The sequence below is a fragment of the Lycorma delicatula genome, chromosome 11, assembly GCF_047948215.1.
Source record: "Lycorma delicatula isolate Av1 chromosome 11, ASM4794821v1, whole genome shotgun sequence".
Classification (NCBI taxonomy): Eukaryota; Metazoa; Arthropoda; class Insecta; order Hemiptera; family Fulgoridae; genus Lycorma; species Lycorma delicatula.
Window position 1 is genome coordinate 17,238,681 of NC_134465.1, and position 13,394 is coordinate 17,252,074.

At 28.1% G+C, this 13,394-nt stretch overlaps 1 protein-coding gene across 2 annotated transcripts in view; it reads right to left on the reverse strand.

The window, feature by feature from the left end:
* Positions 1-1,101: 1,101 nt before the first annotated feature.
* Positions 1,102-13,394, reverse strand: part of LOC142332351 (ets DNA-binding protein pokkuri-like) — a 109,312-nt gene continuing 97,019 nt past the window's right edge. For both annotated transcript variants that reach the window (XM_075378755.1, XM_075378756.1), the window contains exons 3-7: positions 13,150-13,257; positions 8,884-9,207; positions 7,339-7,548; positions 5,291-5,540; positions 1,102-2,637 (exon numbers count right to left, since the gene is read on the reverse strand). In XM_075378755.1, the coding sequence (XP_075234870.1) occupies positions 2,121-2,637; positions 5,291-5,540; positions 7,339-7,548; positions 8,884-9,207; positions 13,150-13,257 (1,409 nt within the window). In that variant the 3' untranslated portion in view covers positions 1,102-2,120. The remainder of the gene's footprint in view (positions 2,638-5,290; positions 5,541-7,338; positions 7,549-8,883; positions 9,208-13,149; positions 13,258-13,394) is intronic.

Consider the following 13,394-nt stretch of genomic DNA (forward strand, 5'->3'; position numbering starts at 1 on the left):
CAAGTTGCATGCTGTATTTTTTTCTATGGCTGAGAAAATATTGGAATTATTGAATTTGAATCGATGATAGAACACATTGTTTATGGAATATTTTTTTTTAATCTTTCAAAAAATACATAAACAATACATTTCTGTGGCAGCATGTTACATTAATCATAAGTTCTGGCTTTAGAGTAAAGAAATTTTTTTTTCAGCAGCAGACATAATTAACAAAAGGATAAACAGTTTAATTAGGAATCAGTTACCCGCTGGTGTACTTTCAAATTAACTTCTTCTTGCTAATTACTAAATCGGATTAAAATCAAAGTTATTATTTAATTTATTATCTGTTGTATTTTTTTACTTTTAATTTTAATCCGACTTAGTAATTAGCAAGCAGAAGTTAATTTGAAGGTACAACAAATAATAAATTAAATAATAACTGGATCTGATTTGTCAGCGGTTGAAAAGAGTAGATTTTTGATCGGTTAAAATGATGAAAATCTGTTTCATAAGACTCATTATGATTCCAACCGTGTAATTTAAACATTAAAGTACAGTTGTAGAAAAATAGTTTTATATTACTGAAGATAAATATCAGAATTTATTATATATAGCAGTTATTCTTTTTCTGTTCAATTTGATTCCGCATGATAGTCTGACTGTAAACTCTACCTTCTTTATAATACAAACAACTTGTGCGATAAATTAATTACTTACATTTTGTAAGGCATTGCACCCGGTTTTTCAAAATGTAGTACTGTAGTTTTTCAAAATACACAGTACTTTTAATTATAACATAAACTAATATTTCTGTAACTTATAAAAGATGGTAAATGTCAGTTGGGCTAGTCACATCTCCAAAAATGTACAAATTATAAAATAGATTTAAATACTTCAATAAATTATTGTATTTCCTTCCGCAAAAACATGATTTTTTTCATATATATAAAAAAAAAGTAGAATAAATCTTTTTCTAACTATAAAATACCATACGTAAAAAAAATATCAGATTTGTAAATAAATGATGAAAATGTATGGTTTATAAAGAAGATTCCTGGAATTTCTAAATAATAAGTGTGTGTATATATATATATATATATATATATATATCTGCTTTTAATCTATTTAAATTTTAACTATACCAAATATAACTGATATAATAAAATTTATGTAAACAAATATAGTTTATTTTTTAAGATATTACGGTAAGGTAATGTAAGCCATCATTGGTTTATGCTTTGGACTAAAGTAGTTATTTAGCTTTTAATAATATTTGTTTTTGTAAAGACTTCAATAATTAAAACAACTATACTTTCAAAAGTGAGTAATTTATGGCATTTTCATGAAGGTACTATTGCTTTTTTTTAGAAAATTACCCTTATGGTTTATTTTTAAATATTAAAAATTATGCGATTGAATATTCAAAATTACTATCCTGATCATTTTTGTTATTCCACAATTTTCTGAAAATAAAATATAATAATAATCTCTCTAGATAATATTTTAAATCGATTACATTTTTATAACATAAAAATATTTTATACAGCAGTAATTACAGAAGCCTGGTCGATGTTACATTCAACAATTTAAAATAATATTTCTCATTCCGACTGTAATCTGATATTTATATCATAATAAACTTGTTGCACGGTAACAACTGTGAAACTTCTCACTTGATCCAGCTTCAAAAGTGTGAAGAATCATCGCAAAGGTATTGAGTTGTTCAATTATTCTTAGCGCCAAAATCTTTTTGAAATCTTTTTCACTACATATATGTGTGTTGTGTAATTCCTGCTGCATAATACTAGATATGTTGATTCAAAACTAGTAAAAATCCTCTTTAAACTTTAACACAAAATAAATATTATTTAAATGTATTAAAACATTTTTCTTAAATTTTTTCTTATGAACACAGGGAAGACTTGTATATATAATGTCATATAATTTTATATATTATATAAAACAATAACAATTCAGAGCAAAGTTAACTAAATTATAAACATACATATATATTGTATAACATACAACAATCATGTGAACAAAATTTACATTTAAATCACTTATTGTACATCATATATAATAAACCTATTAAACAAAATTATATATAATATATACATAAACAGAAAATGAAATAATCACTATGAACTAACATCATTAATTTTAATGGTTGGTGTTGTATTTAAGGATGATATTCTAAGGTCTTCAGGTTTTGTAAATTCATCTCGTGACGACTGAACAGAAGGAGGCCACACATTATTTTCGATATGGTGCTGTTGGGTTGATGTATTGTGATGAGAATTTACAGTTGATGATGAAGGTGGTGTTGATGAAGATGATGCCGATGACCAAGTATGATTATTATTACTATTGTTATTGTTTATATTCCTATCAATATTATTATTATCTATAATTCTACTAACACTTAAATCAGTCGGTCGTAAATCATCATCTACATTATTATTATCATACGGTTCACTTTTGATTTTTACATCGACAACAGAAGTCTGAGAAGTTGTCAAAGAAGTTTGAGCTGGCGCTGCTGTCGGCATTGATGATACAGGAGACTGATTGTTACTGTTACTGCTATTATTCATTTGTTGACGTAAAAGTGATATATTTTTAATGCTTTTCAATTCACTTGGATTTCGGAGAAATCTAATAAATAGAAAAAATAAATAAATAAATAGAATAAATAATTACATTGTACAAAAATCATTCAGTAATTAAAGAGACAAATAGCAACAATAAAAAAACTATTTAACAGAATAAATAAATTGAAACGGTCTTCCATTCAAGTCAAAAACTGGATGCTATGATAAAATTTGTATTTTTTGTACAGTTCTGTGTGTATAAACTGGCCAAAATTTACTTGCAGATGTTAAAAAAGTAATAATGCAAATCATCACTAAATCACTAATCGTTCACATTTTTATGAATAAATTGAACAGTTTAAATTCGCTAAAGCAAGTGTTGTTGATTTTCATCATAGGGGAAGACTAGTGGAAGTTTTGACAAAAGCTATGGAAGATTGCATAAATGAACTTATTCACAAGGACAGATGCATAAAAATTTGAGAAATTGCTGAATATGTATTGTGATTATTGGCACTGTCCATTCCATTATCTATGATAAGCTGAATAATCATAAACTGTGTTCAAGGTAGGAAGTTCCAAGACAGTAGTCAGAAAATCACAGTTGTACAGAACTAAAACAACAGTTTTTAGTGAGAGGTAATCATTTTTTATTTAAACTGCACAATAACTCGTACAGAACTTGGATTCATCATTTTGAGCTAAAATCTGAATATCATCAGTATGTAGAATGTTAAAATCAGAATTGGAAACAGAATTTTTTTATTCCCCACACGAGGAAAAATTCAAAACCTACCTATACATCAGCCAATAAAATAATGCTAATGGTGTTTTGGGGCTATATAAGACTAATTTATTGTGATTATTTGGAAGAACAACGTACAATCAAACACGATTATTATTGTGACATTTTACAAAATAAAGTGAAGCCCACAATAAGGAAGAAATGTTCTGGTTCTCTCTAAAAAGGCATAATTCTTCTGCATAACTCCTGATCCTGTACTGCTCAAAAGATGGGAGGCTATTCTAAAGTCGGGTCGGCAGATATTGCCACATCTATCTTACAGTCCCACTCTCGCACCATCAGATTTTTTTCTTTGTTTGGTTCTCAAAAAATTGTTATATGGCCTCAAGTTTGGTAGTAATGAGCGGGTAAAGAATGTGATAAAAGAATGGCTTAGACACCTAGGTGAACAAGTTTTTAATAATGGTAAAAGAAAACTCACAGAAAGATGGGTCAAGTGCCTAAACATAACCAAGAATTATGTTAAATTGTAGCGTTAGTTTTATTGTCATTAAATGAAAAATAGCTTTTATTTACACAGCCATTATCTCTTTTATTACGGACAACCCCCATACAAAAATGTAAAGCTATTTATAGTTTTAAAACATTAGACTTCAATAACAAGTATGTAAAAGATAAACCCCAGAAAAGTTAGAAATAAAACAAATCCAGCCTTTTATCTATTATTTTTAGTTTACGTATAAAACAAACATTATGCAAAATAAATTTATAAAAATGGATTCCTTTTGACTATAACTTAAAATAAGTTATAAATATTTTATTTTAGATAACTTAACTACAGAAAACTGAGAATATAGATAAGGATGTACCAGATCAATTATTTACTTGCGTTACTGGCAAGGGCATTAATTTTTCATCAATTGTTTGATATATTTTACCTTTCTCAATTAAATATATAAAAAAAACTTTTGCAACTAAATAAAAAAATCCAAACAGACTTTTTAAATCTATGTATACAAGTAAAATAATACAAAACCAAAAAAAAAAAAAAACAATTTAGTTTCATATCAATAGAGAAATAATCTTGACCTCTGAATAATTTGCTGTGCATGCCAAATAAGTAATATAATTGGAAAAGAGAATAAATGCTTGCATAGTTAGAATCTACGGAAAGAGTTAAAAATATCAGAAAATACAATATATCTTATTGTATTTCAAAGAATAACTGAAAGTCAAAGCAGTTTCAGTTTTTAACCAAAAATATCTTTGTCTTTTTTTTAAACAAAAATGTTAGGATAGACCAGTTGTCAAAAATGAGGTAGGAATTATGTTTTCTACTGTATTGGTAGGACACGAAAATGGTTAAGATCTCATAAAAAAATTAACAAAATCAGATAAATAAAGAATAAGTACGATTGGTCATATATCACAACAGATAGGGTTGGTTAAACTCATTGTAAAAGTTAATATACGAGGAAATTTGCAAAAGAAGATGAAGATAATAAACCCCAAACTGAAATAAGTTGCATCAGTATATCTATCTTGTGCATAAAAAATTAGAATAGAAAGAAATGAAGAAATCAATATGCACGGAAAAAAGAAGGAGAAGGAGGGTGGAAGAGAGAGACCAATTATTTAAGAATTAGTGGGTTCAGAGCAATTGCTACAAATAGTGATAGACCAATAGGAAGTAAACATCGGTCAACTTTAATAATAAGTAATATTTTCGACTTAGAATAATATACACAAAACTCGGTGTTTAAAAGCTAATACACATGAATATTTTCAAATATCTGAAATTGTACTTCAGTATATTTAACCAGTAATAAAGCGAGAATCCTGAAATAAGATGGCTTTCTATTGGTCAAAAAACTGAATACTTATGTTGATGATAATAAATAATTAATTACTAATTAATAATAAATAATTAATCGACAAATCTGTGAAGAATAAATCATAAAAATTAACTTACTGATAGCAATGTCGTTCACCCTGTACTTTTCTCAGTATATTAACGCGGTAGTAATAACGTAATGCTCTTGACATTTTATCATAATTCATTGATAAATGATTCTTTTGTATTCCCCATAATTTTGCTAAACCCGGAGGATCAACTATTTTAAAAACACCAGCTTCTCTATTTTTCCACGCAATATATGCTGTATAACGTTGTTGACTGTCATTCAACAACTGTTGTAAAAAGTCCCATAATAGTCTTCCATCTGCAAGAATGAAAAAAAAAATTAACTGTTATTAAGAGCTCATGAATTAAAATAAAAAAATATTAAATGCTTACAATAACTTTTAAATGTTTGTACGAGGGCTATTCAGAAAGTAAGGAACGTTTCCACCTGACGCCGCCAGGCGCACGCCAATCGTGTATATATTAGTGTGCTCATGCTCGGCACCTCAGTCAGCGTCCAGCCGTGACAACGGGAACATCTCCGCACTGCCAGTTTTTTATATATACAAATTTGAAATGTGTGCTGCAATTGAAAATCCCACCAGTTGTGAGTTGCGGTCTGCGATTCGTTTTTTGTTGGCAAAAAACTTAAAACCAGCAGAAATTCATCGGGAACTGTGTTCCCCATGAAGTGTACGGGAACAACGTAATGAGTGAAAGTTCTGTCAGGAAGTGGTGCATTCAGTTAAAAAATGGCCGAACAAACGTTCATGATAAAGAGAAGAGTGGACGTCCGAGCATTGTGACCGACGATCTGGTCTCCAAAGTTGACGAAAAGATTAGTGAAAACCGCCGTTTCACAATAACTGAGCTTTCTCTATGTTTCCCACAAGTTTCACAGACCTTATTGTTTGAAATTGTTTCACATAAGCTAGGCTACCACAAATTTTGTGCAAGATGGGTGTGTCACCGAGTGGTTGAGATCACAGGCGGCAGAATTCTATGACACAGGAATTTCAAAGCTTGTCCACTGCTATGATAAGTGCCTGAATTTGTATGGTGATTATGTTGAAAAGCAGTATTTTAGTCCGTCTTTCACATGTATATAATAAAAAGTTTTTCTTGTACTTGGTTTTTTCAAATTCCAAAAGGTTCCTTTCTGAATAGCCCTCGTATATGGTTTATCAGATAAACTATTAATTTTCATGTTATTTTATAATTAGAGGAACAACTCAAATTCAGACTCATAATTAAGAGATGCTAAAAATTACACGTGAAATAAAAAAGTTATGTATATAATAACCATCAACATTTAAAGAGTGTAAACAGATAGGTGCAGAATATTCTATGTGGGGTATCTGAAGTAGTTAATAATTCAGTAAAGGAAATAGTGTACAACAGGTTATAGTACAAAACTATAGGTATGGCAACTGACATACCTATGCCACAGGCATAATACCAGCCTATACATCAACTGAGCTTCCTAAACTTTGATGAGGAATGAGTAGAAGTGGAATTTGATTATTCATCACAAAACAATTATAATCTTAGGTACTGTAAAATTGTAAAAGAGTATTATTTAAAGATTTGAATTACTAATTTTATTAGAAAATTAAAAATTCAATCTAGGGTTAAACTAAAATCCAAATGTTTGTCAAACCAATATTAAAATTTAGATAATACTATATACGTAATTTGTCAGTCGGCTCTTTTTCATCTTTGTTCTTTATTCAGCAAACATTTAAGCAAAATAAAAAACTGTTCATTATTGTAAAGCAGTTGCAATCATCAGATAACACTGATGTGCCCAAACACAAATTACAAACGCTCACATCTTTTTGTGAGAATGGTTGCAATAATATATATAACTTTGGAAGTAACAAAAAAGATTTTGTTTACCATGCATATTATCTAAATTTCTGGATCGATAGAATCTATCAAAACTGACAAATATATTGTGAAGGCAGGCGCAAATTTTGTCATATATAGTATAAGAAATTTAAAAAAATTATAAGATAGTAAAAATAAAGTAAAATCATAACTGCTATTGACTTTTTCATCTTTATCCAGCGATAAGAATTTTTATGATATAATTTTTTTTTGAAATTGATACATACTTGTGTTATGTTCAGTTGTAGGTTCAGATGGGAAAAAATATTGTCCCAATTTCGGTAATGGAAGAGGTGAATGAGCTGGTGGACTTGTAGGGGTCTGTGTTGGTGGCGTAGGTCCCAAATTTGGACTATGAGGGCTAACACTTTCTTCTAAATCTGAATCCGATTGATTGCTGCCAGTACTTCCACCATTACTTTGACTGCTCCCATAACCTGTATATATAAAAATAAATTAATATGAGTAAATATAAAGTAGAATATAGTACACACAAGGATTAAATGGAACATTTCAGAACAGAGTAATAATCCAAGGAGAAAAAATTAAGATTCACTGCTAGGAGAGAAGTTTAATTTTAAAAGAAGAAGGAATAAATGAACGCTAAATATATCTAAGTGATATTAATACAGACTAATAATTTTAATATTTTCATCAGAGGTGCAACTAAGACTTCTAATTTACAGTATAGAGCCATAATATTATGCTCTTTATTTTTTTAAAAATAGACATTGCCATTATGTTTACATTGACAATGCCATCATTTACGGTTTTCTGTTAGCAAAATGTTATTTACAATTTGACTTAAAACTAAATTTAAAGTAAGTTACTATTATAATCAGTTACATTTAACAGAATACTAAGATACATGATTATCCATTACACATAGAATAAGAATAAAATTACTGTGAGAAAACAAACAAGTTTTTATAAAATCGATTTTATCTAGTTCATCTTTAGGTATTACCAAGAATTAATCAATAATTAAAATTAGATTTGCAATCTCTTATCAAACTAATAAAGTGTTAATTTAATTTTAATTACAACAAAAAATAAAATGTAACTTAACCTCTGCCTCTTGTTTCACTTCTATCTTATTTACTATTTTCAGAATGCTTTAGCTCTTCAAAAACTTTTTTAAGATTCATATATATGTGAAAGCAATGTAGAATGTTTTCTACAACACACATTTTTTATAAAAAAAAAAATACATGTTACTCTAAGAGGGAAATTTAAGTAGATTTTTAAACGGATGCAGAAGAGAGGAGAGAGAAAAAAAATTTGCAAATGGATAGAACATGCTCACCGGTATGCATCCGTACTTTATCAAGATTTAACCGATGAATTTTTAAATTTATTTCTGTATGCTACATATTTGAAAAGTTTGTTTTGTGTAGATATGAAAAAATGTTTTAATTATAATTTTAAAACAAAAAGAAGTTGAAAGAAGAGTGTAATAAATATATAATATAGTTATTAACCATGTATGTAGGAGCTACACTTATGACATGTTATCCAGTCTGGCTCTCAGAAAAGTAAATAGCTTTAATTTTCTTTTATGGAAAAAATAAGTATTATTAATGACATATGATTGAAAAGAAGATCCATCACAAAAAATAAAAATTCTGAAATACTAAAACTATACTACATCGATATTAATTTGAATCTCAAAACGGTCTTGAATTAATTTTTTTATTTTTAAAAACATTAATGTTACATCAGAACTTTAATTTTTAATTCTAATAATTAAAATACTGTAGTAATATACTCACTATTATAACCAGGAAAGTTAGATGGTGAATCGGTTGCAGCATGTCTCGGGCTACTACCAGATTGGCTGTCAACTGAAGGTGCAGGACTAAGATTTACAGAACTATTATGGTTAGTCACATTTGGAAAATCAATGGCTGGGGGTGCAGCTGCCCATGAAGGTGTAAGTGGAAAGTGAGGCGTTAGTGGACTACTCGGTAATGTACTTCGTCCACCACGATGTCCAACGTAACGCATTAACATTTGTAGTACATTATGAACTATATCTCCAGATCCTGGTATACGCTCCGCCAAATCCGATTTTGTTAATAAACAAAGTGCTTTACCTGTTAAAACAAATAGATTAATGTAATTAAAAATATGAATACATGACAGAACTACTAACAAGTTATGAAGAAAGATTTTCATTTTACTGACAAAAGGAATTTTTTGCTTTTTACACCATAATAGCTTTAATTGATGTTACAGGTGAAGTATAAGTTATATTAATTCAAAATAATGAACCAAAACAAATACAAATTTCATAAGTTTTAATTCAAATATTTTACTATTCCAACATTATAATTTAATGAAGTCTTGATCTTATATGCTTATTATTTTCATCTTAATAACAAATACTGCAAATCTTTATTTTTATTTTAGATATGCATAGCCTAACTGTAACAATAAATGCATCTTTTCTTCTTCTTAAGACTGACAAAATAAACATTAACAATTTTTTTTTTAATTTGTATAAATTTCTATTTAACATAAAATGTTCTCAAAATTAAATACTTAAAAATATATTTTGATCGTTATCTATTAATCATGTAAGCACATATTGAGAGAAGGTTTGCGAAACCATTCTTTATCTTACTTCCATGTAAGAGAAGTCTAAAATATTTTTACGTAATTTCCCTTGAAGAAATCTTAGATTATTAATTGCCTCTCCCAGGTAAAAATTAAATCAAAATAAAATTCTTTTAAGCAATCTTTTAATATCAAATTTCTTTTAATTAAAAAATTAATTTCAAAATCATTTCCTTTGATTTAGTTTTTAAATTAAAAAAAAATAAACGACATTCAATTTTTATCAGGAGCTATATATATATAATCTGACACAAGGCTGAAAAAAAATAATAAAATTTGCAAAATTTAAATTTTTATATTAAGTAATTAATAAATGAGCTGTGTAGATTTAAAATATATATTAAAAAATCCAGCCTTGATATTTAGCAGTCTGTTTAAAAGCATGTAACACAGCAATTATATAGAACCGAATTACTGTTTATTTGTAGCAGGTAATATCTTTAACTACTTTATGTTATATTTGTCAATTAATAAATTGTTCATATATATAAATAATTCTTTTACTAGAAACACATATATTTTTTATTTCATTTTACGATACATGCGATCGTGAAAAATTTTGGTTTTCAGATTTCAATGGAAATATCCATTTTCACCATCCCTGATACCATTTTGACTAGTTTTGGCGTGATGTCTGTACATACATATGTATCTCACATAAGTGAAAAATGATTAGCCGTAGAATGTTGAAATTTTGGCTTTAGCACTGTTGTAATCTAGCTGTGCACTTCCCCTTTTGATTGCAATTGATGGACCAAAAGTGTCCAAAAAAGCCTGAAATCCAAAAAAAAAAATGGATTTTGGACTTTTTCTTAACTACAGTAATCAGCCATCAGTGATAAAGCTTTTCAGTGATTTATCATAAGTGGTACTTATTTTTATCGGGTCCCAGAGTTAGAGCCAAATAAAATTTTAATTAAAGAAATATTTGGGTCATATAAGGGAAAGGCACATCCACTTCAAATCCATTTCCTTTTTTTATTTAAATATATTGATTTATTAATAAATATTAACCTCTAATTGTAAAAAAAAAAATGTTTATATGTAATTTAGTAGGTGTACAAGGAAGTCATCTGGTGTGCACATCAATTTGTTTTAGCTAATTATTTCGGGCATCGATCAGCATTAACAGGGAATGAAAATTATCCTCATCACATTTTGTCAGTCTTACACACAAAAAAAAAACATAACATCATGCTACAATATTACATATTAAAGTATATATTCACAGAAAGCAAGCAAAATTGCTGTTATCTTGTCTAAATTTTGGCCTGAACCGATTAAAAAATTCTACTAATTTTTGTCTTTTATTGCCAATGCAGAAAACTTGTTATCAGATTCAAAATTTATTTGTTCAATTATGAGTTTTGAACAGAGTTATTTTTGTTTTTATATATTAGTAAACCTTCCCGAGCATTCTTATTATGTATTATGCTTTCTTATTATGCATTCTTATTATGCTATATGTAGCATTTATTATCTTTTTTGTTTTATCAATTATATTCATGTCCTTTGTTCAAAATATGATGTGAATAATTTGATTTTTCTGGCTGATTCAATCTTACAGCAGCTACATGTTGTTTGTACCTGTTTTTAAAATTTATTATTTGGCCAGTGAATATACTACGACACAATTTGCAAGTCATTTTGTATACACCAGAACCTTTGAACAGAAAGAGTTAGGAAAAAATATTCGTATGACAAATGTACGATAAGATGATAATAAAAATTAATAGTAAAAAATAATAAGAATATGTATAACATTATATGAGTATATTATCAGGTGTCAAAGTCTACTTCTCCACCCCTCCTAAACTTTAAGGAAGTAATTTTTCTGTAAAATGCCAAAAAATCAAGTCAGGGACACTACCTTTTGGGCATATTGTCCACTTCTGGTTTCAACCAGGAGTGGGCTAACTAAACTGGAAAGTTAATTTTTTTTAAATGAGACACATATTTTCAGCACGAATTTGGATTCTAGGGACAAAGATAAAAGTTTTATACAAAACATTTTTCCAAGAAGTGCCATCATTAACCTCTAAATGATCTTCAAACTTTGGTCCTGAATTCCTTTCAAAAACACTTTTAAATACAAAAAACTTGATTTTTACAAAACCAATAAAAATTTATAATTGTGAAGAACTTATATTTTCGCATTTGGTGATCATATCAGCTTCCAGTTATGACCGGAAGTGGGTTAGCGAGACCAGATTTTCATTTTTCTAATGGGAAATACTTTTTTACTATAGAATTGCATTATAAGCACAAAGTATTTGTAATATTTTTCTCAAAAGTGTCTTCTTTATTCCTAAAATGACCTTTAACTGGTCCTAAATTTTTTCTAAATCTTTTCAACTCCTCGGTAATGACAAAAAGAAAAGATAATTTTATTGTAAACCATGTGCATTCTATTGAACGGTGAGCTTATTAATTTCCAGTCTTGACCAGAACTAGATTATTTTGACAGGATTGTTTTTTTTTTTTTTTTGCGATGGAATGTAGTACTTATTATTAATCTACTGTACGCTATACTATTGCAAATTTTTGTTTGGTAAAAATCAAGTTTTTGGTACTTAAAAAAGTTTTTGAACGCAATTCAGGAGTAAGTAAAGTTCAAAGGTTATTTAGATGTTAAAGATAGCACTTGATGGAAAACCAGGTCCCGTTAAAAGAAATCAACTTCCGGTCTAGTAAGCCCACTTCCAGTTGAAACCGGAAGTCGGCAATATGACCAAAAAGTAGAGCATCCCTGACTTAGTGATCAAATTTTTTTTCATTTTCCAGAAAAATCACTTCTTTTAATTTTAGAAGGGCTGGATGGTGGTATAGGACACCCGATATATATAAATATAAAACTCGGTAAAACAACTGTTGAATAATTGGTTTATTAAAAATTAATTTTTTCTAGCACTTACAACCTTTATTTATCTTCATTCAGTACTTTTGTCTGCTTCATCAAAACAATATTTTACAAAATTTAAAGCTGGATGCTTGAGGTGCAATGTCCTCAAACTGCAAAAATAATTTCATGGTAGGAACAGTTGACAAATTTCATTTCTATATATTTAATGGCTAAAAAGTTAAAAGGGATTTTGTTTTAATAGAAGCAGTAAGTAAGCGATAAAGTAAATCAGTTCTAATAAAAATAATTATATTCTGTTACAAAGGTGTAATTTTCTAAATTATTTCATCCTGCAATTGCCAAACATGTATTTTATTTTGTTCACAGTGAAAAATTAAATTCTAATTTTACAATTAAAATTTACCAAAACTGACCGATGATGTTTTATCAAAACTAACTGATTTTTAAAAATCATAACTCTATTGTTAAAAAATGTTTTTTTTTTTAAATACCATAACCAAATTAACTATTTTAGATTTTAAACTATTTTAACAAAAAACTAAAACCACAATATTACCATTCATTTGAAACATATCCATATCAAACTGCGGTAAATCAAATTCAAATTCACACCATCTAAGAAATGATACGACATCTTCTCTGGACCACTGCCATGGATCATTTCCTGAAAAAAAAAGAAGAAAAAACGTTACAAATAACCATAATTATTTAAAATTTCATTATTATTTTTAATACCTCTGACACATATGAGCTATTACGCGGGTAGTAAAACAAGCATGAATCACATTCTATAAAATAAAT